Below are 23895 nucleotides of genomic sequence, written 5' to 3' on the forward strand. Positions count from 1 at the left end.
TTCAGTACCTGCAGCTTCCTCTCACCCTCTTCTGTCTACCCATATTTGGCACAAAACTTGCGGAAGTATTTAAAAGGCCACAAAATGTAAATATGCATTTTTAATCAGTTGAGGTGACAGTGAGTTTTCTTTTATGTATTAGTGCCATACTTGTTCCAGACCTGGACAGTTAGCAGTGTGTTGTCTGTAGTTGGATGGAACTTTTAAATGACAGCAGCTAACTACATTTGCAAGTGCCATAATTTTTTATAAAGAGAAATCTGAAACAGCAAATCTTAGAGCTGCCCAGTGAATTCTCTGAAGTTGAAATGTAGGAATAGCTTAAAAAAAAACCAAACCCTATTTGCAACGACACTGTGGCAGAGACAGGCTAAGAAGACCCTTTTGAAAGACGATGCAGATACATTTGTAAACAACTCAGCACCATCTCCATCATGCCTTAGAAGTGGGAATAAGTCTTTTTCAGTTCTGTGCAGAACAGTATCGCCATGGCAAGAAAGTGCTGTACAGTGTCTCCTGTGAAGGAGGGCACTTCCCACAGCTCTGGAAAGTTGTGGATACTTCTAGCCCAGGCATTAAGACTTAGGATTTAGAATATACCCATATCCTGGGAAGCTCTCATTCCACTTCTGTTTGTGCTGAACTTTTTACCTGCCTTTTTACCTTCTGCACTACCGTTTTTCAAACCCTGGATTCTGCTCTAGTTTTTGAGTACCTAAAAGCTGTTCAGCATGGTTTGTAACTACAGACCTCCCAAGTTACTGACTAGCTGTCACTAGCTGTCTTACATTCCTGTTCTTAACTGTGTTTTCAGCTCTCCTCAGCCTCCTGGAGCTTGGTTATTTAGCTGAGGTAGGCGGAGGCGCGGATTTAGGATTTAAGTCGATAGACATTTGCACTTCCAGTTGATCTAACACCCACAGATGCTCAATTGGACAGTATAAGAGACCGAAGTGCTATAAATCTGACAGGCTTCAAGTCATAAAAGAAGTCAACCGTTTTTCTTATATTATATTAGCCCTTTCCAGTTTTGAATGTTCAAGTGGTGCCGATAATTTCAGTTAATGTGTATAGGGCAGTAAGTTTGAAGAGATTAAATTAACTGCCTGATCAACTTTTTTATGAAGTGTGAAAAAGACCTTGGTAACAAAACATCTTGCAGGAGCGGCAAAATATTCCTGTCCCAGCTTTAACGGCTCCGTGCAGACAGTTGCCGCTCGACGCAGCCGCTGCGACAGGTGTCGTTCCTGCTGCCGCCTCTAGGGGGAGCTTGTGCCGTACTCTGTACTCGAGGCCAGGGCGGGTCGGTTTGCATAATCGGTAGCAATGATTTTCCACTGCGAAGTTTTGGTACTTCCTTAATTTCTTCAAGAAAAAACGCATATAATTTAAACAATATAAACGAAAAAAACAGTGGACTATTATTAAAAAAAAAAAAAACAAACCAAAAAAAAACCCCAAAACTTAATTGTAAGCATGTAATTCCAGATCTGTTTTCAACATTACAAATCACACTTGAATAAAGTATGCAGACACCTAATCAGAAATTCATTTCTTCCTGATAATACATGAATCCCATTGAGCCTGTCCTCAGCGCAGCAGAAGGTTGGGTATCATTCCTGATGATGCAAAGTAGCCTGCTCATAGAAAAGGGATTAAAATATTCTCTTGATCCCACACAATGAAGGAATTCATTGGTACAAAGGCTGAATTCAAATCTTGAGTTCACTGGATTGTCAGTTGAGTTCATTGTCTTGAAAGACAAAAGTTTTGATAATGAAAAAATATGGGGGGAAAAGCAGAATTGTTGTCGTTTGTGTTCCACTGGATTCTTGAGCATTCAGAAACTGGATACTCTTTGATTACCAAAAAAAAAAGTATTTCTCTTTCACTTCTTCTTTGATAGTGCCAGATACAGTTTGCTTTTATCACAAGGACACGTTAGAGGACCAGTTTGAAGATGAAGTTCTGCCAAAACTGCGATCAGCTATTTGAAGAGTTTCCAGATTACTGTTTGTATTTATGAGTTGATACTTCTGCGGTATTTGTTGTAACACGAACAGAATTTCTACAGTCACCAAATATGCCCTAAAGAAATGATCCCCATGTTTAGAATTATTTATGAACTGTGTCTAGAAAATGAGTATGCTTTTTCAGAAGGAAAAAGAAGTTGTCCTTACTGATAGCAGAGCTGAATAAAAATTAAAGGAATAAAACACTGAGTAATAAATGCTTTTTATTTTCCTGTTTAAAAAACATGCAAATGTGCATATTCTAAGGCAATTACAAAATGTTACTGACAGTAAGAATATGATGCTCCCAAACTAGCAGAATGACAGTGTAAAGTACCAGAAACAAAACGGTTTCGATTGTTTGTTTTAGTGTAGATTTTGATATAAATCTGTCTCTTAAAAAGACTGCTTTTTGGAAGTGTCTGCAGCACATAATGCACTGGTAATTAAAACTTCCCATTTCTTTTCGCCTGCTCTTACACCACTCTCTTACTCTGTCGTTTGTGTTTGAAGCAGGGTCTTCCAGCTAAAACCCCCAAAGTTGCAGCTCTTGACTTCAGCGATTTGCATTTGTCGGGGAACCTTCTAACGCTGTTGTTTGTCCACCAGGCGAGGCAGGCGCAGGCAGTGATGCGGGGCTGCCGCCCCCCGCGCAGCATCCCGCTGCCCTCCCAGGTACGGCTGCTGCAGAGCCCGTTCTGTGCCTGCAGCCCTGCCCTCGGCTGCACACGCGGGTTTGCCCACGCGTGGCATCTCTACTCTGCCGGAGGCCATCCGCAGAGCGGCACTGTTGTGCAGAGAGAAAAAAAGCCGCTTCGCTTCATCGCTCCCTGACTGTGCTGTGTGTGGCCCCCCACTTCCATTCCATGTACTCCAGCATCCCTCTGCGTTAAACACGTCTGTTCGCCTTGTGCTTTGTTGCCCATTTCACACTTTGCCATCATCAGCGTCTCTGTTAGTTGCGTTACCTCCCTGTTGTTATATTTAAGGCAGGTATTTGGGGTTGAAGTTCTGCTTTAATGCACTAGACTAAAGAGGAGCTTACCTGCCTTGGCCTGAAATAATAAGCATATGGATTGGTGTGATGAGATGGGTTGAGCAAATTTTAAAAGTGCTGGAAGCCTTTGTTCCAATTTCAACATAGGAGAAAAAGGGAAACTGATTTACCTGAAAAGTTTTTATAAAGTCATATCATTCTTTCTGCAGATTTTAATCCTCTGCATCCTGACTATGGCAAATACAGAGTAATAGATGAGCAGATCTGAATGGTTTTGAATTATATATCGTGCCTTTCTTCTGTTCTTCTTGGTATCTTTGTCCTTGCTCTCCTTATAACTGTGAAAGCTATTCTCTTCCTTTGTAGGGACCAACAGAATGAGCCATCGGTTTTGTATGCCTTTTTTTGTGTCTTTGATTTTTCATATATTTCGGTAGAGACATCCAAACTTCATGGTTATCGCCCCTATAACTTAACTCAGACTTAGTGAGACCCGAAGCTTGCTTTTGTTTCATTGTTAAGTCTTCCCCACTCCTCTCATCATCACCTTTTACTTTATTAGAAGTCCTTATTATAAATCACATTGCAAACTTCCCTTCTTCTTTTCAAGACATGGCATCTCTCCACCCTCTGCCCTGCCAGCAATGCCAACAGTTCGGTCCCGTTTTCCCACTACCACATCCATGTATTTTCCAAACGGGTTTGTGTCAGAGCATTTGTAACCATGGGGTCAGCCCCAATATCGTTAGCAGCAGGCAAGTGGTGAGCCAGTTAGAAGCCAGCACACGGATGTAGCACTGCTCCTTTTTTCCTCAGAAGTGGATGTATTTTTAGTGCATCAAATGTTGTGCATCGTTGCTGTGAACTATTTATGCATTTTGGTGTGTGTATATATACATTTTTTGAGACATCCTACGCAGTGACGTGTTCTGACTACTGCTTATGTCAGGGATCCTTAGCTATTTGTTCAGTGAGCCTCATAAGCATTTATTTGATTCCCACGCTTGGGGTTTGTTCAGCCTGTTTCATATGGGCTTTAGGACCGTCTAGTATGCGCTTAGATGGTCAGAGATTAAATTTTTCTAATAGTCTTTTAAGGAGGCATAATGTATTTATCTGAGATTGATAGAATGAACAGAGGAAAATGATTTAATTCAGTGATGTTCTCAGGTTGCAGATTAAGCTCCTAAAGAAGAAGGAAATTAGTTTGGTTAGTTATTAACTGTAGTTTATTGCATCATTTTTAGACATTTTGATGCTACATGGAGGGTAAGAGTTCTGTTCTTGGTTTGTTTTTTTTTTTCTTTTTTTTCTTTTTTTTTTTCCTGAGGAATAATCCCAAATTAGAAACTCTCTCAGATTATTTCTTGTTAACATGTTGAGTGAGGAGAACGTACCACACTGCTTATTAGGAAAGATGTGGAATCAGTAAGACATACAACAGAGAAAATACAAGGAGCATTTTGTGTAATCCTCCCGAGATCCTGAAATCACTGCATTGGTGCTACAGTGTTATTTCCAAAGTTACATGAGGCTTGTTAATGCCTGAGAAATCAGTGCACACAAAGCATATCTGAAAGATTTCAAAAGCATCAGGGTGCCTTCAGTTAAATGTTGTTGCAGCAGCTCTGCAATGTTGGGAACATGATAGGTGGCTTTTTTGTTACATTAGGGAAAACATGTATAATTGGTGTGACTTGTCTTTCAGCTTTCTTAATTGCAGTTGAAGAAGCGATGACTCCTCTGGAAATTGGAAAAGCCTATTACAATCCAAGAACTCAGCCTTAAGACTTGAAGCATACTGTAATTATTCATAAGCACTATTCTCTCTCTCTTGCTTAATTCTTAATGACATCCCCAAATAATCCATGTCACAGCACTGTTCACAGTGTTGGAGTCAGAATAAAAATTAGTGTTTCCTGATGATAGTTTTCTCAGTTTTGCTTATTCATGCAGAAGGAGCAGGTATATCCTAAGCTTCCTTCCTACGTGGGTATAAAACATGCAGAAATATTATTTTTATCACTTCTGGTTTACCGCATATCTATCTTAGATACAGTACATCTTGTATTGCTTTTATTTTTCATCTTTATTATATTTTATAGTTCATGAGAACCAGCTTAGTCAAAGCTTTTGGTGTTATTTGAGCAAATTCCCTTTTAGGATGGTTGCATTGTTCCGTACACAAAATCTCAGCTATATATATTTCCTCTCTTGTTTAGTTATGCAAGTAGCTGCATATTGCATTCCTCTAAAATGTGATCCATCTTCTGAAGCATAGCTGTTTAGTAAGCAAAGCAGTGTCCCTAAGGATAGCTCTCTGTCTTTTCAACATCCTATTATATTTTGGAGTTTTTTCATTAGAGCTGAAAGAATACAGAAAAAAAACCCATTTTTCCATCATTTTAGCAAGCTGTACTATTTCATGTGCATGGGTTCCTCAAATACGTGTAAACCATCCCTCTCTGTAACTTATCTATGAAATTTTACCACATAATCTGCTTATTTGCAGGTGAAGTGGGTTAAGTGCAGGCCGTGCAGGGGAAGAGTATGTGAAAAACATATATTGCTTATTGTTTAACTTTTTTGTTGTGTTTTTTTTTTTATCTTAATCCTATATGGAAAATACCTTCTTATTACTAGGATAGGAAAGAGAGCCCATTAGTACAATGATAAAAAAAATATTTTATCATTGTACTGTACTCTGTCCCCCTAATAGATTTCTTTGATTAGCAATTATATTGGCTACTCTGGCTTAGCTGTGTGAATTTCTTTTATAAATGCTTTATTTGCTAAAATATGTAATTCCATCTGTCGCAAAACTATTTTTAAGTTTTGCCTACTGTAAAACCACACTTCCATTGTAAATTGCCACTAGGAAATGCATAAAAAGTCTCCTTCTTACATAAAAGCGACTGTAAGGATAATGGTGTTGCCAAGTGACATGATTTTACCCTAAAATTAGAAACCTTCTAAAAACTTCTGTGTGACTGAATTATTGCTGCTGTTTGGCATGCAGTGTTTTCTCCTTTTCTATTCTAAAGAGAATTATTTACAGAATTGGAGATCCATTTTTACCTGATTAATGCATATCCCAAGGCAAAAGTTAAGTGAGATCTACAGCCTCTGTCTGCTGCGCTTTGAGGAAGCTGTTCAGGCCAAGTGGTAGGTGGTGACTAGAGGAGGGCTGAGAAGAAGCAGAGAAATGCACTTGAATGAAGTCGGTGAGAAAGAAAGAATATATAAAGAAAAAAGTTGCAATAGGGAAGTTGCGGAAGCAGAAGAGGCAATTTGGAAGGGTCTGATGGAGAGGAGGAGGCAGACAGAGGAAGGTCCACAGGAGTATGAGAAGCAGGACATGAAATGCAGGAAGGTCATGGAAGAGATGAGTGAAATAAGGCCACAGAGAATGAAGGAGAAAGTTAGAAGCAGTTTATATGCCATTTTTCTTCCAGAAAATATTGAGAATATTAATCCCAGATCCTTTCTTGGGTTTTGTCCTTTCTGGTCTGTTTTGTCACACGTGATGTTTTAGTGTTGGCTAGCTCAGTCTCTTTGCATTGAACAGTTTTCTTGCTAAGAGAACGTTTTAAATAGATCTGTGTGTGAATTGCTGGTTTAATGTGACTGCGGCTGTGCGGTATATGCTGCATAGGTCAAACACTGTGGAGAACTTGGCTTGGGCTTTGTCTCCACCTGGCAGGTGGCCAAGCACGGCACCACTGACTTCCACACCACTTGGAGGACAGTTAGAATTAGATTTAAATGACTGTATCAAGTTAAGATGTTTCTGTATGAGTAGACTTTTTTAGTTGTTTCTTTTTGTTTAAAACGTTTGATCTCAAAAGAGTTTGTCTCCTTTTGTATCTAAATCTGAATTTCTTTCTGTGTTTTCTGCAGTCTTTTCTGCCTCTATTTTCTTTCATTTGATTGTCTTTTAGTTATCCTTCTCTAGAAACCTGTATCATGAGGGAAGACTGCCGTGCATAATGAAGACTAACCCATTCTGAAAAAGGAGTTAGTTTTGTATTTTCAGAATTGGTAGTAAATCCACAATGACAAAATACTAAATTTTGTAAGCTCTGTGTAACAGTGTGCAGCATATCTGGGAGTAAAACTGGCACAGAGAATGGGAGCAGCTCAGAGCAAAGAAGTATGAACCACTGGCATCAAATTTAATCACAACCTTGCAAAGGAGATGAAGCTGCACCTGTGACATCTAATTCAGTTTCAGAGGATCATTCCTGATGCTGTAGATGGTAGCCTGGAAAGGACACCAAAAACAGGAAAGGAAGAAGGGAAAACATAAGCAGACTCATCAGAATAGCCAACAGAACAAGAAAGGGGAAGAATTCTAGAGCTTTAGGGTTTTGCGCTATTGGTTTTTTTTTAGAATGGAAAACTCTAGAGTTTCATTGGGTCATCCTGGATTGACTTCCTCATACACATAATAGGAAGTTCTTTTAAAACTAGCATCTTGCCTAATGTAGCATTTTCTTACTGAAAGTTAATGAAAACTGATGTATTAATTGGGGGGTTATTTTCTAGAGTTAATGGAAATAAAAATTTAAGTTAAATATTTCAAAACACTTTGTGGGCTTCAACTGGAAGAAACGGTCCTTATGACAGCCCACCTGACTGCATACAGTGCCCTGGGGAAACAGCCCAGGCATCTACCCAGGTGTCTTTGCTACGACAGTGGACAATGTTAGATTCTTCTGAAAAGCTGCGTGAAATGACAATAAGTAACTGCTAAGTAGACTTCATTGAAATGTCTGTTAGGTGGTGATGGCCTTAAAATTTGAAGCATGAGAACTTACATTCTTTCCCAAGCTTAACGTCTTCCTGTTGTAAGCCTAGCTATTGCCATCTACGTGTTCAAAGTCCAACCCATCGTTGGAATCCGATGTGCTGCTTCTTAGCTATCTTTGCCGAGTTTGGTAGTTTATTTTTGAGAGAAAAAGGGTTTCCTTTGCAGTGTTGATAACATCAGGGTTCTTTTTTACTATGAGATGGTATTTTTGCTCATTATGCTGCACAGGGAAGAGAATGCCCTTAGTCTGGGGATGTAATAGGGCGTATATACTGAGATGGTATTTTTGTATATATATAAATATATATAAAAATACACACACACTTATATATATATACACACACTGTTCAGCATATATATACACAGTAGATAGTGTGTGTTTGTGTACATATATATACACATTAAAATTTTGTATTTTTCACTCATACAAATGTTAAATTCTGTGTCAGAATAGTCCTTCAGTCTCATAGTCCATGCTGCCACACTTCAACATTTCATTCTGTGTTGAGCGATCTGTGAATCTCAGTGAATGTAAATTAAGACAGGAAAGTATTTACAGCAGAAAGAAACTGCCCATTGATTAATTCTTTTGTTACTTTATCCTTGCTTTACAGGCCAAAGTTCAAAAAACATCAGTTCATCCCCAAGCATAGAGAGCTTGTCTGGAGGACGTGAATTTACAGGATCCCCACCTTTGTCGGCATCAAAAAAGGATTCGTTTTTCAGTACGATCTCCCGCTCCCGTTCCCAAAGCAAAACTATGAGCAGAAAAGAATCGGTGGGTTCTTTAACTTTTTAAGCTATTTTTATGTCACACTACATTACTTGTTAGAGGCAATCATTTCTCCTACTCATTAAGCACTTGCACTTGGAAATGTTTCCCTAAGCACACATTAATTGCAGAAGCAGAAATAAGCTATTTCAACTGTTTCTGTTGAGTAGCATCTCCATTAAGGCTTCTGTCCCATAATCCTACCTGAAATGAAACTGTGAAAGTGCCTGTTGCCTTTGAGAGCAGGAAGTCCTGTAAGTTTATTTGCTTTGTTAGACTTTCAGTGTAGTCCTGAAGTTAATAAACAGTTCAGTGGGAAGCACGAATGCTCAGCAGATCCAAACATGTCCATCTGTTGTCCCTGAAATTCCTTAATACATCAGAGGTCTCCCGGTGTCTGTAGCATCTGTAGTCTGCAGTCACAATTCTATTTCTTGCACAGCTCTGACCTTCCATTTGGCCACAAGAATCTATTATTTAAGCAGATTGTTCTCATCCAAGAAAATCGGCTCTTATCTTGGGTGTGTTCCGAAGAAATTCTCATCCCATCAAAGATATTTTAGGAGCACTGCTTTGATAAACCTCATACGCCATGGATTAGGAGGATTCTTTTCTATTTTATTTATTTTATTATTATTTATTCACGTTTCCCACTGTCTGTCTGCTGATTAGAAGCCAGTTATGTAGCAGGTGGAAGAAGTTGTATTTTTTGTAAGGTGAAGGCAAAGTGGTTTTCTCCATTCCATTTTCACAAATGTATGCTCATTTGAGAATGCATGCATTCTTCAGTTGTTCAGACCTAATATTGTACAGAAATGTAATATTAACACCTCAGCATTTTTGTCTTTAGACAGCAGAATCTTTATTAATAATCACATCATAATTTCAATTTGATATTTAAAATGTTCTAATGAAATGTATAACTTTGCACAACTTTGTTCAGTTTTTGTTCACTGAAAGAGAGGGTTTAATTCTGGTTCCACATGCTTTCATGTTTTCTAAAAAAAGCTGTTTTGTGGTTAGTCAACAAGAAGCTATAATTTTGGTTTGTGTCCATTTGAGACATATCGAATTAAATGTAAAGTTAAAACAACAACTTAATCTCTCTCTGCTTGTCCTCATGAGGTGAAGAAAAAAAAAACTACCAATATTAAACTTTTCTTTTTATGTAGTTTAACAAGATCTAAATCCAGCTTTCATTTGCAACTTTTGTCCAGGCCACAACTTGGGGGGGGTTGCACCAGTGGAGTTTAAGAATAATTCCCTCTTAGTTCTCTAATAGGAGACACAGAAGAATGTGCCATTATAATATTCACACTGAGTTAGAATCAACTAATGATTAACGTGTTTTTCAGGTAAATAATTGTCCAAATTCACGATATTTTGTTAATGTTTTTTTCAAGGACTTTGGACAAAGAAGTATTCATTGGAACAGACTTGTAGTCCGTATGATAATTTTCAGTAGATTGGTAATCGTGATAAACTCAGCAGTGCATAAATTTTCAAAATAATTCTTTCAACTGTGATATATATTTTATATTGTAGCATTTTGTGATTAAACAGCTAGAAAAGAATTTAGGTTACAAAAATATATTTCCTATGTTCAATTTTTGACTGACTTTTAGTATAGGAAAAAGGAATTTGTAGTAGCTCCAAGAGGAAAAGGTTTATTTAAACCTGTTCTCTGTTGCTCAAGATGATGATTGGGTTTTGTTTTCCTGTAAATTTCAAGATACCTTGTTTCCACATAGAGGAGACAACTCCAAAGAGTTCACCCCAAGGTCCTAAAATAGTTGCATCGGATTTCTCCAGTCTTACAGTTGCTTCATTTACAGCTGTTTTCTGGAGGCAAAAAAAGGCTTGAAAACGTAATGGATTCACATTTTTGTTTTATTTATAAAACTGAACTGGGTTACATTTTTACTCTAATAATTATACAGACTATGATTTTAAGTATTGAGAACATTACCTTTGTTGGAACATGGTCATACATCAGTCACTTTATAAAAAGATGTTTTTTAAAATCAGTCATTCTTGGTGTAACGAATGAAACCAAATCTATTTCCCGTTCATCTTTGTACTCTAATTAATGCCCTTCCAAAGCAAAGCAGAGATGGAATACATACATAATTCCTTCAACATGGAATTAAAAAAAAGTGATTTTCACAGACCAGAGTCCATTACCGTAATGTTGGGATAAACAAGAATGTCATCATCACAGTTTGCACCTGGGGTACTGTGTCCAGTTCTGGACTCCACGGTACAAGACAGAAGTGGACATGTTGGAGAGAGTCCAGAAAAGTCCACTAAGATGGTGAAGGAACTGGACCATCTGTCTCATGAGGAAAGGCTGAGAGAGCTGGGACTGTTCAGCCTGGAGAAGAGAAGGCTCGGGGGGATTTTGCCAATGTGTATAAGTACCTGAAGGGAAGGTGCAAAGAGGACCCAGCCAGGCTCTTTTCAGCAGTGCCCAGTGACAGGACCAGAGGCAGTGGACACAAACAGAAATCTAGGATGCTCGGTCTGAAAATCAGGAAACATTTTTTCAGTGTGAGAGTGACTGAGCATGGGAAGATGTTGCTCAGAGAGGCTATGGAGTCTCCACCCTTGGAGATATCCAAAAGTTATCTGGACATGATCCTGAGCAGTCTGCTTTAGGTGGCCCTGCTTGAGCAGGGGGAGTTGGACAAGGTGAGCTTCAGAGGTCCCTTCCAACTTCAACCATTTGTGGATTCTGTGCCAGGATAAGCTGGAACGTGTCTTGTCCAAATTTTTCTTTCGTAAAGCCAGTCCAGCAAGTTAGATATTCTCTGGGAGAGTTGTGATCAAAATTGATACTTAATTTGATTCATTGCCTCCAGGAATAGGATGTGTCCCTTTCTCATATTAAGGACTTCTTAAGATAGTAACATTTACATTGTATTTAGTCTTCTAGATCTTTTTTTTTTTCCTCTCAAATGCAAAGATCAATGGAATGACTTTTTTACTGCTGTTGTCAGAAACAGATGTCCCCTGTTTTATTTAGTTAAGGAAGTGAATCTACAGCCTCAGGGCTGAATGCGCAATATCACGTTTTGGCAACCCATGGCAGCCTGATGTTTTTCACGTTACTATTGAGTGGCACTCAGCTGTATGTTAACGTGAGGCCCACCACATGAGTTTGAAAGTCTCTTTTGTGCTCAGCAGTGAGAAGGTTCCTTACCCCTTTATATAGTTCACAGCTTTCTGACAGGAATAACTTAGATTGCAGTTTCTGGAACCATCTTCCTATAAACAAGAACAGGAACTTTTAATCTATAATGCACTCCAGTGCCTGTTGTCTTCTGCCTGGGTCAGTCTTGCTGGAATAAAGTCCTAGAAAACTTCCTGTCACAGCCTGCCTACTGCCTTCTCCTTTTCCGTAGAGTTGGGAAATTGGGTGCATTTGTGGTCTGTTTATTTCTAATTATGTTTCATTTACATCTCCAGCAACCATTACGGACAGTCTACCCCTCTTTTTGGCAAATAGCAAAGCTGCTTAGACGTTGATTCTGGCACATATGGTTGGCTGGTCTCAGTTTCTGGCAGAATATTCTGTAAATTGCTTTCAGCCTTAGAGATCTGCCAGAGAGGGAACTTTGAGTTGAACAATATAAACATTTTTAAAACTTTCATTAAAAAAAAAACCCACAGAATTATAGGTTTGATGGAGAAGAAAGTTTTGATTTGGAGAAACTGTACCTTTTATTAAGTAAATTTCTACATAAAAAGTTTCCAGTTAAGAAAAATAGAATTATCCATTTGGAAAACATGTTGGTTAAAAAAATCCCAAGAAGGAAACATTGCTAAGTAAAATCTGGAGCAGTTTATTTTCTTTACTAAAATAATTTACAAACATGGGCAATCAGAATCCTCATTTCTTAGGAAAAAAATCCTGAACAAAAGTGTCATGCATCATGCTGGTTTTGATTGCACAGACTTTTTAATTAAATCAAATCTGACAACATATGCTATTGTCCCCACAAGCAGGTATAAACAACTGTTACTGTCTGTGATTTACATAGCTAGTCTGACTGATTTGAAGTTAGTTATGAGTACCCCTACAGGTTACAAAATTAATGTATGCTATCATTTTCAATTAAATAGGCATCTGCTCTACTGATTTAGGAACCTGATTTTAAGTATATGAAGTTGACAGTTTTACTTAAGTAGAATTAGTATACAAAAATCAGAGAGATAATAAAATAAATATTAGACAACTACACTTAAAAGAATCATGCAGGCAAAAATTCCTCTGAAGAAGAGCATGTTTTTTGTGCATGGTACACATCTTGGAGACTTTTATTATTCCCATATATTTTTTCCCTGACTATTATTTTTAAAATCTCTTTAGAAGGTTTTAAGCAAAATACTTGTCAGTCCATACTTACCAATGCCAAATGTTTATTTGGAAATACAGATACTATGATGAAATTTTTCCGTTAAGCATCATAAAATGTGCCCAGAACTAGTTAGCAGCTGTGTAAAACAGCCAATTCCTTGCTCAGTATGTTGGATTTGTTAGACCTAAAGTTAAAGACATGATGATTTATTCTCAATGCCATTAATTAAAAAGAACTTCAGTGCCTTAACATTTAAGTACATCAGTAGGGAAAGGACGACTGGGGAAATGTGGGCCCGCTGCTGGGTGAGGTGGGTGCCCTGGTGACAGAGGACACGGGGAAGGCAGAGTTACTGAATGCCGCCTTTGCTTCAGCCTTTGCTGCCAGGGCCGGCCCTCGGGTATCGCAGACACGGGAGGCAAGAGAGGAGGTCTGGAGAAAGGAAAACTTCCCCTGGTTGCGGGGGATCACATTAGATGTCACTCAAGCCAACCTGACACCCACAAATCCGTGGGACCCAGGGGGATGCACCCCTGAGCGCTGCAGGAGCTGGCAGATGTTGTTGCCAAGCCACTCTCCATCCCCTTTGAAAGGTCGTGGAGGACAGGAGAGGTGCCGGAGGACGGGAGGAAAGCCCGTGTCACTCCAGCCTTCCCAAAGGGCGAGAAGGAGGACCCAGGGAACTACAGGCCGGTCAGCCTCACCTCCATCCCTGGAAAGGGGATGGAGCAGCTCATCCTGGAGGTCATCTCAAAGCATGTGCAGGAAAAGAAGGTTATCGGGAGTAGTCAACATGGATCCACCCAGGGGAAATGATGCCTTCTGATAGCCTTCTGCGATGGAATGACTGGCTGGTAGATGAGGGGAGAGCGGTGGGTGGTGCCTACGCTGACCTGAGCCAGGCTTTTGGCAGTGCCCCCCCCCCAGAGCCCCCAGGCAAGCTCAGGAGCTGGCTGGGTGAGCGGGCAGTGATGGGCTGAGCGCGGGCTGAGGGCAGAGCTCAGGGGCTGCGACCAGCGGCGCAGAGCCCAGCCGGGGGCCTGTAGCCAGCGCTGTGCCCCAGGTCAGCGCTGGGTCCCGTCCTGTTCAGCTGGGTCATCGGTGACCTGAGGGGACGGAGCGCAGCCTCGGCAGGTCTCCCGATGGCACAAACTGGGAGGAACCGCCGGGACACCAGCAGGCCGTGCTGCCCTCAGCGAGGCCTGGGCAGGCTGGAGAGCCGGGGGGAGGGGACCTCATGGGGTCCCACAGGGGCCAGCGCGGGGTCCTGCCCTGGGGAGGGACAGCCCCTGCACCGGCACAGGCTGGGGGTGGGCTGCTGGGGGGCAGCTCTGCGGGGAAGGGCCGGGCGGTGCTGGGGGACAGCCGGTTGCCCGCGGGCCAGCGGTGGCCCTGTGGCCGAGAAGGCGGGTGGGAGCCTGGGGCGCGTTAGGGGCAGCGTGGCCAGCAGGTGCAGGGAGCTGATCCTGCCCCTCTGCTCGGGCTGGTGAGGCCCATCGGGAGTGCTGGGCCCAGCGCTGGGCTCCCCAGTCACGGGAGACGGGGAGCTGCTGGGGAGGGCCCAGCGGGGGCTGCGGAGCTGGTGAGGGGCCTGGAGCACCTCCCTGGTGAGGAGAGGCTGGCAGAGCTGGGGCTGTGTAGCTGGAGAAGGCCGAGGGGGGTCTCACCCGTGCGTACCAACACCTTAAGGGTGGGTGGCAGGAGGACGGGGCCGGGCTCCTTCCAGTGGTGCCCAGCGACAGGACCAGGGGCAACGGGCACAAACTGCAACACGGGAAGTTCCAGCTGAATATGAGGAAAAAGCTCTTTACTTGGAGGGTGGCGGAGCCCTGGCACAGGCTGCCCAGGGAGGCTGTGGAGTCTCCTTCTCTGGAGACATTCAAACCCACCCGGGCGCGATGCTGTGCAGCCTGCTCTGGGTGAGCCTGCTTCAGCAGGGGCTTGGGCTAGGTGATCTCCAGAGGTGCCTTCCAGCCCCGACCAACCTGTGATTCTGTGAACTTCAGTTAATACTGGAGGACATTTGTCTTCCTTATTCTGATGTGGTAGGCCAATTCAGACACCTGAAAATGCAGTTTATTTAATACTTCAGTGCTTATCTCATTTGAGGGATAGATGAAAAGAATATTAAATATGAGGTGCTGCCAGGTCATGTGAACAGAGTTCGCAGAAAAACCTCTGAGGTATTTTGGAAGTGCGATTCTTTTCTCCGTTGCCTTCCTCAGGCTCCCACAACATGCTCTAACTCAAATGAAAGAGCTGAAAACAGTACAAGGAAAAAAAGCTGCCTTTTAGGTTTTTATTAGAAATACTTGCAAGTTTCGTATAATTCAGTAAAACAACAGCTGTATGCATGAGTGGCAGCTTTGAATCCTAATGCTCCTTATCTTTTTTGGAGTGATTCATTTCAGGGAAAAGAAACTACTGTGATAAAAACAGGAAGTTAATTGCTTAGAAAAAAAAGATGAATAAAAACCCAAGTGGCTCTGCAGTGCTTTTCTGTCATATTATGAGCAATAAACATGTATACAGAACAGATCTGTGGGGCCATTTGGAAGATTTTTAAAATGTCAGGGTAAATTGTTGTCTTTCTTGGTAATATGTGCAGCTGAATTATGCGTACCAGCAACTTCTGCACAGAAGCAAATTAGAATTTTATCATTTGAAAGAAGGCAGGAGGAACTTTTAAAATTATTGGCTAGTCCTTCAAAAATGTCAGGGAAAATCTAAGAAATACCAAAATAATGAATAAATGGGGCTATCAGCAATGTTTACAAAAGGATCAAAGTGACTTAGGAGCCAAGAAGTGTGATCCTTCACTCCACAGCAATCATATTAGCAGCAGCAGGTACAGGACTTGCTCTGTGCATCCTTTTTCCATACATTAATCATGAAGTTAATGTTTCATCAGGAAAATATATCTGAGGATCTATGTGGGTGGTTTGCTTTGCCCTTTATTCCTTTTCAGTGGAAATCTCATCCCTTCATCCTGCTCTTAAGATAACACCACAAAATTACTGTCCATTTCTGTGAAGAGCTGAAAGACTTGCATTGAACTCTCAGCAAAAACATGGATGCAGATGAGAAACATCTCTAAATCAGGCTATTGTTTTAGTTGGAGGGTTTTTGAGCGGAAAGGGTTTCTGTGTTTGGGAGATTTTTTTCCCACCGAAATAAATTGTAGGTATGTGTTTAATAGCTTGATTCTTATTTTTGTCTGTGTTTGGTTAGATCAAATCATTCCCTATAAAAACAGTAAAACTTGTACTTCTATTCTTTTAACAATGTAATATAAATGGTGTATATTTACAGTCCCTTCATAATTACTATACTTAAGTTTTACCCTCCTTAAACTCCAAACAATGTAATCAGAGATTCTAAAACCCGTAAATAAAAGATCCTGCTCTGGTCTGCATCCTCAGTCATGTTAAGAATCATTTCAAAGGTCAAATACATCCAGCCAGAATAGAGAAGGATTTAGTGAACCTATTTTGCAACTGATGTTTAAAAAAAAATTAAGTGTTTTACAAAGGGTGTACTTTGAGAGTCCTTCATAAAGGACTATGTGTATGTTGAACTGTGTGTATATTAAAATGCTTATTCAGGCAGCAAAATTAAGAAGCATAATTACTCTAAGTACATCACACCAAATCAACCATTTCAATACCATTCAACTAAATACTTTAGTAATATAATACTGAAGCATGGAGTATGAACTAGATTCATTGCAGAATATCTATATATTAATCATTCCATAGCCATATGCATTCAAGAATACTTAACACATTGTTTCAGAGAGCTCAAAAATCATAAAGTGGTTGGGTTTTTTCCTCTGCTCCTGCTCATATTTCTGCTGCATTTGCCACAATGGGCTTATGCAGTCTTAAACGCCAGCAATGTGTGTACCAGATGGGCAAAAAGCCTGTCAGATGCGATACTGGAGGAAACGGGATTCTCGTTCACCGATGTGTTTATTTATAGCTACTTCTAAAATACTTACAGTCATGCCATCTAAATTAATATCTCAGTTTCATTATTTATGAAGAAATAATCTGACATGATTAAGTCAACAATGTCAACAGCAGCACTGAGAGAAACCCTTTATCAGCATTTCTGTTCAAAGGGATAATTTCTGTTACCCTACAGTTCTGTTCTTATCTATTCCCTTAGCAAGTGAAAAACTCAGTTACTCAGTGCCTACCCATCAGTTACATACAATTTTTGGCATTCTATAGATCTTCCAGCTTTTTATGGGTTTTGGTTTTAATCTGTCTCTCAGCAGTCCCATAGTGCAGTGCCAACAGGTGGACTTGTGCAGGCAGCAGGTAGATGAGTGTCACGTCTCGTGTCCGCTTGCAAAAGAGGTTTCTTTCCATCCCTACTTTCTTTGTCTCTAGGCAAAAGCTTTCTCCATTATTCATGTTTATCCTTCTCCATCTTCCTGCTAAGGAGAAACTATCTGAGCATAGAAGTGGAGTATTTTTAAGAGGAAAATACACCCAAGTTAGATGAAAACAAGTCCTGCTCATGCTCCAGTAGCACAGCTGATGGTTTCTAGCTCTGCAACAGTGAGGCTGGTGTACCTGGAAGCTGTTCTACTAACAGGTTCAACAGCGAGAGCTGCTTTGGAAAATGTCCAAGCCTGTGGTCCTTTGCCACTAACATTTCCAGGCAAGGTGGGACGTGGCAAACTAAGCGGACTCCAGCAGCATAACACTGGCAAATTGACTTTGAACTATTTAAGACTGAAATTCAACAGCAGGACCTGGTGTTTAGAAGCTGTGAGCCAGAGTTTCAGCTATTTTCAGGATTTTAATTGAAATTAGATGGATCAATCAGGGGGCTAGGGAGATCGTCTGAGGCTCCAACTTTCACCTTCTTCCAAATGTCACTATATCTAAATATTGTTAGCTTTGTTTTAAAGGACAATAAATTAAATAAATAGATAATTACCTATCAACACCATGAAACAGATACTTTGCCTCAAACTCACTAATCTTCTCAGTAGAGATTGTAAATAAATATAAATTATAAATAGATATTTTTTACCTTGCTGTCGTCGTCAAACTAGGGGACAAGGAAGAGGAACAGAAGGATATTCTAGTTTGGAAGAAGAGGAGAAATAGCTGACCACAAATTCTTATTTCTTATATTTCAGAAAAGCTACAGATACATACTTGTATTAAAATGCACGTGTGTATATATATCACCCATTCTCAAATTTAAAAAGAGTAAGAAAACCAAAATTTTTCTTGCATTTAGAAAGTGTGGGTCTCCTTGAACAATGCTAACTCTAGAGTGTTAGAAATTTGAATGTTGGAAGAGAGAGTTCCTCGGTCATTGATTATGCTGAATCAGAGTTGTAACCCTTTCAGTTTTGTTGGGATTTGTTTGCTGGTTTATGGGGGAAGGGGAGGTTTAAGTACAGAAAGGCTGAAATTTTTATTTATTTATTTAATCCTTTACCAATAATCTGTTGGTACTGTTTACATGTGCATAGCTTGGGAAAGCATTGTGCGATGCCATCCCATTCTGTGCTGTTAACTGAAAGCACACAGAGCAAGTCAGGATTGTACTAATGCCCAAAAAGATGTGCCTTTGCAGGTGAATATATTTCAGATTTGTACATTTGTATCTGTATTATAAAACTTCTTTCTTGGTTTTGATACCTGTTTTCAGTCAGAGCCCTCTGAACCTTTTTTTTTTTTTTTTTTTTTTTTTTAAGTGTTGGTACATAACCCGATTTGGTTTGGCTCCTTGGAGTCACAATGGATATTTTGTTGACCTTTCTCTCATCCTTCGTTTTATTTCCTTAGTTTTTCTCAGTCCCATTTCCCCACCCCTTTCAAAGGGTTGTCACGGCCATATGTTCACTAAAGATTGCACAGTGGCAGTTTTGTTTCAGGTTTGTAAAATGGGTAATTATTATTCTGAATTTACTTCTTTGAGCAGAAGAGGATGCATTGTGTCCTGAAATGCTTTAATTTTGATAGCCCTGCAGTCTGAACCTAAACTTCTAGGATTACTTTTTACCTAATGCATTTGTGCTTGCTCTGATGTCCCCTGGTGTATTTTGAGACATACAGTACTACCAGAGAGCAAATGTTATGTGGCGGAGAGCAACAGGTCAAAGTATGATAAGGCAGAGGAGAAAAATAAAAGTATGCTTCCATAGGTTTTGTGTTCCCCTTATCCTTCTTTAAGGTGGGTAACTACACCACCATTTCCTTTATTAATCTGAGAGAACCTGTTTCTGCTTTAATGGTTCTGACCTAGGAGAGCACTGAAATAAGTATGTAACTCTCGGCAAGTATAAAGTCCTATTTGCTACTCTGAGCAACTATGCCTACTAGGACTACACAGTGAAATAAAGAGAGTTTAAAAAAAAAAAAAGGGAAAGAAAGATGTTTCTACTTAAGCTACCTCATATCAACCTGGGATTGTAGAAGCAGCCTGAGTTAAAATGGTGTAAAACAAACACATGAGCAGGATTTAAAATGATGTAAAATAGAAACATGCCTCAAGTTCACTGTGCATGCAGTCTAAAGGAACAAAATACGTTTGTAGGATTTGTATGAAAAGGCTATGCTTAAATGTTTAACATTGATGAAAATATATTCAAAATAATTTAAAAACCAGTAGCTGTGGAGATGTGAAGAACACGAAACATGAGTCAGGTGAAGTATGGGTATACCTCAGCTAGCACAGGGACACAGAAATATTGGCTGGTGAGGGTTCAGCACAGAAAATCAGTACATAACCTCTACTGCTGCAGGAACACCTGAAGGCAGTATCTGAATTTCCTTGTGTCCTCCCATGGTAATATATTAATATGTGAAATAATTCTAATTTGTGCAAACATTTCACAGGTAGCAAAATTCTCAAAGTAAAAGTGACAATATATATTCCGTCCCTGACTAATATGCTTGCTGAACTTGCATCTAATTGTTTCATAGCCTCTTCCACGTAGAAGAAACTATCTCTAAACGTCTGCAAAGCAAATGCTGTATGAAAACTCTCCTAAAAATTCCACCTTTCCATTGACAACAGTTTGGTTGCTAAAATGCTGAAGCCATGTCTGTGAGACTGACTAATACAGCTATATTGTTTCCATGTCCTCCCCATATGTGTGTCTGCAGCCATCTGTTGTCTCTTGGCTTACACTGTTAAGTCCTTTAGAGAAGTGTGGTTTTTCTTTATATTTGTACAGCACCCAGCAGAGCGAGGCCTTGGTCCTGACGAGGGCCCATGAGTGATACAATTAAATAATAGAGAAGTTAAATTAGTAAATTAAATAAATTCAAATTTTGTTTTAAATCCTACTGTATGTAATTCATTGTTCCAAAACTGTGGTTTCTGGTTTAGATGTCAGCATATGCTGTAGACTGCTCTGTGGCTGGCATAGATCATAAAAAAAACATGGGAGTGTCAACCAATGTTAAGCTGTCAGGGGGGCAAGATTAAAAGGTTAAATTTTGTATTTAATTGTTAGATTCAAAAATGAAAACTAAATACATTCTCACAAAATGGAAATGATAACCACTGCTTTTTACTTGAGCAATTTGCATAAAATGAAATGAGAAAGCAATTTATGCCATGCATCTGAATCTTGTCTGATATGTAAGATGCTACTACTGTCCAGAAGGTATATTCTGTATATTTTATAAATAAGCTCTTACATACTGGTTAAGACTCTTAGCAAGTCCCTGGCTTCATGATTTCCTTGTATCTATCTCATTTTTCCCATTACTTTCCTTTAAATGTTCCGATCTCATCAGAATTATTTTCTAATTTGCCCTGCCCATTTTCGAAGAGCTTGGGATGTTTCCTTAGTGATCTTACTATGAATACTGAAAGAACTGAAAATGTGACTGGGCAAATTAATATAGGAAAAGTAGCTATTAACTAAAAAAAAAAGACCAAAAAAACCTGCCTCTAGTTCAGGAAATCTCTGCTCTACAAATCTGCGTAGTCTCAGAGAGCATTCTGGGCAGTACCGTTACATGTTATATCATTAAATACTTTTTTCATTACACTTTACCCAGCCCATCATTAAGTGGCATCAGACAAGATACCAGGAAGACCAGGCTGTTATTCCGGTACAGTTCTGTCACTTTTTGTGTAACATTTTAAATTGTAGCATTATTGCTTAAATACCTTAAATACCTTTAAATACTCTTCTCTTTGAAGATAGTTTCTTTTCCACTGCACTTACACTTGGTAGTTGATTCATATTCAGGATTCAGCTTTAAGATGAATGGAGCTTTGCCATTCTGAGTGTTCATTAATGAAATGCTTGGACATATATTGTCATAAGCCTTTCCAACAGATTTACTCCTCCTTGAGTTTCTACGTGAGCAAAACAGACAGAAATACAATTTTTATTTCATTTCCTGAATAGTAATACTGAAAACTACATGGTATTATGGAAGACATTACTTACAGTCCTGATTTTGTGAGTTCATATTCCCTGTTTTCCATACTTCTGTATTAAGCTACATGTCATGTATTTGGGAGAAAAATTGTTTAAACTGATTAAAAAAACAAGGTTGAGAAAGAGTGGCTTCTTCCAAAACTCTGTTTCTTCAGACCTTGGCTTGTGTAGGATGCTAAATTCCAGTGCCCTTACCCATCTCCGCAAACCTTACTGCAGCTTGTAAAGCAATGAGCTGTAAAAGGATAGGATTACAATGTCAAAACTGTAAAACTTTCTGTAATCTGTTCTTGACGGTGCTAACCACTTTCAGTTAGTCACAGCTGTTTTCCTGAAACAGTAAAATTTGATAAAAAATGGGGTATGGTAGAGGCATTGCTGATCTCATTATGAGCTCAGGAGAGAAGGAAGGATATAAAACATTTATTTCCATAGCTGTCTTTGTAAAGGTGAGAAGAGAGATGAAAGGAAAGGTAATAAAAAGGGAAGAATGAACTTTTGGACAAACGGAAAGCACCAGAATTATACAGATTGGGTAAAAATACAGCAAAGAAATGGCAAATAATTAATCATAAAGGAATTAATTTTCATGGCAAAAGAAAAAAGGAAATTTAAATATGTAAGCAAAGTTCTAGATGTGGGTAAGAAGAAAGACAAATATGAGAGACATAAATGTAAGTAGAGGTTTCTGCAGATTCAGTCTTGCCACAACAAGGAAAACACTTGGAGATGTGTAAACGGAGGCACTCAAGTAGAGCCTTGCTTTGACTAGAGACATAAACACTAGCCTGCTTTGTTTTGTTAGTGAAATGTGAATCAATGTGGCATCACAAATAATCTACTTCCTTTTCATTCTGGTGTTCAATTCAAGATGTTACTCATTATCTGTAAGGCTCTACTTCATCTGGAATATTGAAGGTGTGGAAAAGTGTTTTGAGGACCCTGGGACTAAATTTTCAGAAAGTATTATTGAATTGTTTTTCTGCAAGACTGCATCATTAAATTTGCAGATGTTGGTCTCCCATGTCTGATGCAGTGATTCCATTGTTTGATTTGCTGCTTGGTTTGGTTTTCTTTTGCATAATGCAACTCCCAATATTAGAAAATATTGAGCTTATATGCTTTATAGAACATGTTCTTCGGTAAGTTGATGTTGATTTTTTTATTTTGGTTAGTTATTTAAATGATTGATTTTTATTTTGCGGTCAGCTGGTTAACCTTTGAAATCTGGCTGAATGAGTCTAAATCACTGTTCACGTGTTTCTGGTACTGTGCACGTCAGATCAGCTGAAAGGTCAGTTTCTCAAGGAAGCAAGCATAGACCATACTGTTTTTCTCTTGACTTACATTTGGCCGTTTGTTGGTTTTTTTTTTAATAGAGGATTTATAAGTCTCTGTTCATGCATAAAAGAGAGCAAATCAGCACTGCTGTTTGTACGCAAAATAAAAATGGTATCCAGGGTACTCACTTTCTCAGTGCAGTGAAACACAAAAGTTGGCACTTAAGAAAAGCGCAGTGATTATTGTCTGGACAGAAATTGAGAGCATCTGCACAATGCTGGCTGTAAATCAGTTGTTTCATCTATTACTGCTAAAGAATTTTAGAATACTGAAAAAAAAAGGTCCTTTTTTTTCTGAGGGGCTTTGTGATTTTGTTGCTTACCTTTACAAAACATTAAAAAATTCATAATTTGCGGAACAATTTTAGAAAGTTAATGTGAAAAGACTGGTCTTAGAAACGGTGATTAGAAGAGACCTCTGCTCAAGCTGCTACTTGGAGCAGGACAATCACTAACATTGGATCAGGTCAGTGACTTCGAATAGAAACTCTGCCACTTCTATGAGCAACCTCTTCAAATGCTGCACTGCTCTTCTGACGAAGAACATTTTCCTAATGACCAATTTGAACCTTCCAAGGAATGATTTTGGGCCATGGTCCTTTCTGTATCATCTGCCACTGCTGGGAAGAGTTTTGTTACATCATCTTTGTAGTTCCATGTACTTGCAGGCTCCTGGCAGACGCCCCTTAGGCTCCTCTTTACTAAAATAAACAAACCCAGCTCTCTCAGGCTGTCCTCTAGATTTGTAATCATAATAGTAACCTGCACTGGACCCTTCCCAGTTTCTCAGCATCCTTCTTGACCAAAACATTATTCAAGGTGAGAGCTCACAAGCACTAAGTAAAGGCAGGTGATGACTTTCCTGGATCTGCTGACCACATTCCTCCTAATGTAGCCCAGTGCACTGTTTACATTATTTGTGATAAGAGAACTTTATTAATTTATAAACAACTCAGCAGCCACTGTAGCCTCCGGATCCTTTTCAGCAAGCCTGAAACATAGCAAGTTCCTTCCCTGTCTGCACTGGTGCATTGGGGGGTTTCTGCTCGTGTGCCGAATTTTGCACTTACTGAAGTTTCTAAAACAGAAACCTTAAAAAGGTTTCTTTTGCCTAGGCTTCCAGTGTCTCATGATGTTTCTGAATTGAAGTTCTACCAATCAGCACA

The 23895-nt window shown here is 39.6% G+C and overlaps 1 protein-coding gene across 6 annotated transcripts in view; it reads left to right on the forward strand.

Annotated features, from left to right (window-relative positions):
* The window catches only part of TBC1D5 (TBC1 domain family member 5), a 324955-nt gene that overhangs the window by 271842 nt on the left and 29218 nt on the right, over positions 1–23895 (forward strand). For 5 of the 6 annotated variants that reach the window (XM_037387032.1, XM_037387031.1, XM_037387034.1 and 2 more), the window contains 2 exons: positions 2622–2687; positions 8437–8600. In XM_037387032.1, coding sequence (XP_037242929.1) covers positions 2622–2687; positions 8437–8600 — 230 coding nt within the window. The remainder of the gene's footprint in view (positions 1–2621; positions 2688–8436; positions 8601–23895) is intronic. The other variant, XM_037387030.1, reaches the window with a different exon arrangement.

The sequence above is a fragment of the Falco rusticolus genome, chromosome 4 (assembly GCF_015220075.1).
Source record: "Falco rusticolus isolate bFalRus1 chromosome 4, bFalRus1.pri, whole genome shotgun sequence".
NCBI lineage: Eukaryota > Metazoa > Chordata > Aves > Falconiformes > Falconidae > Falco > Falco rusticolus.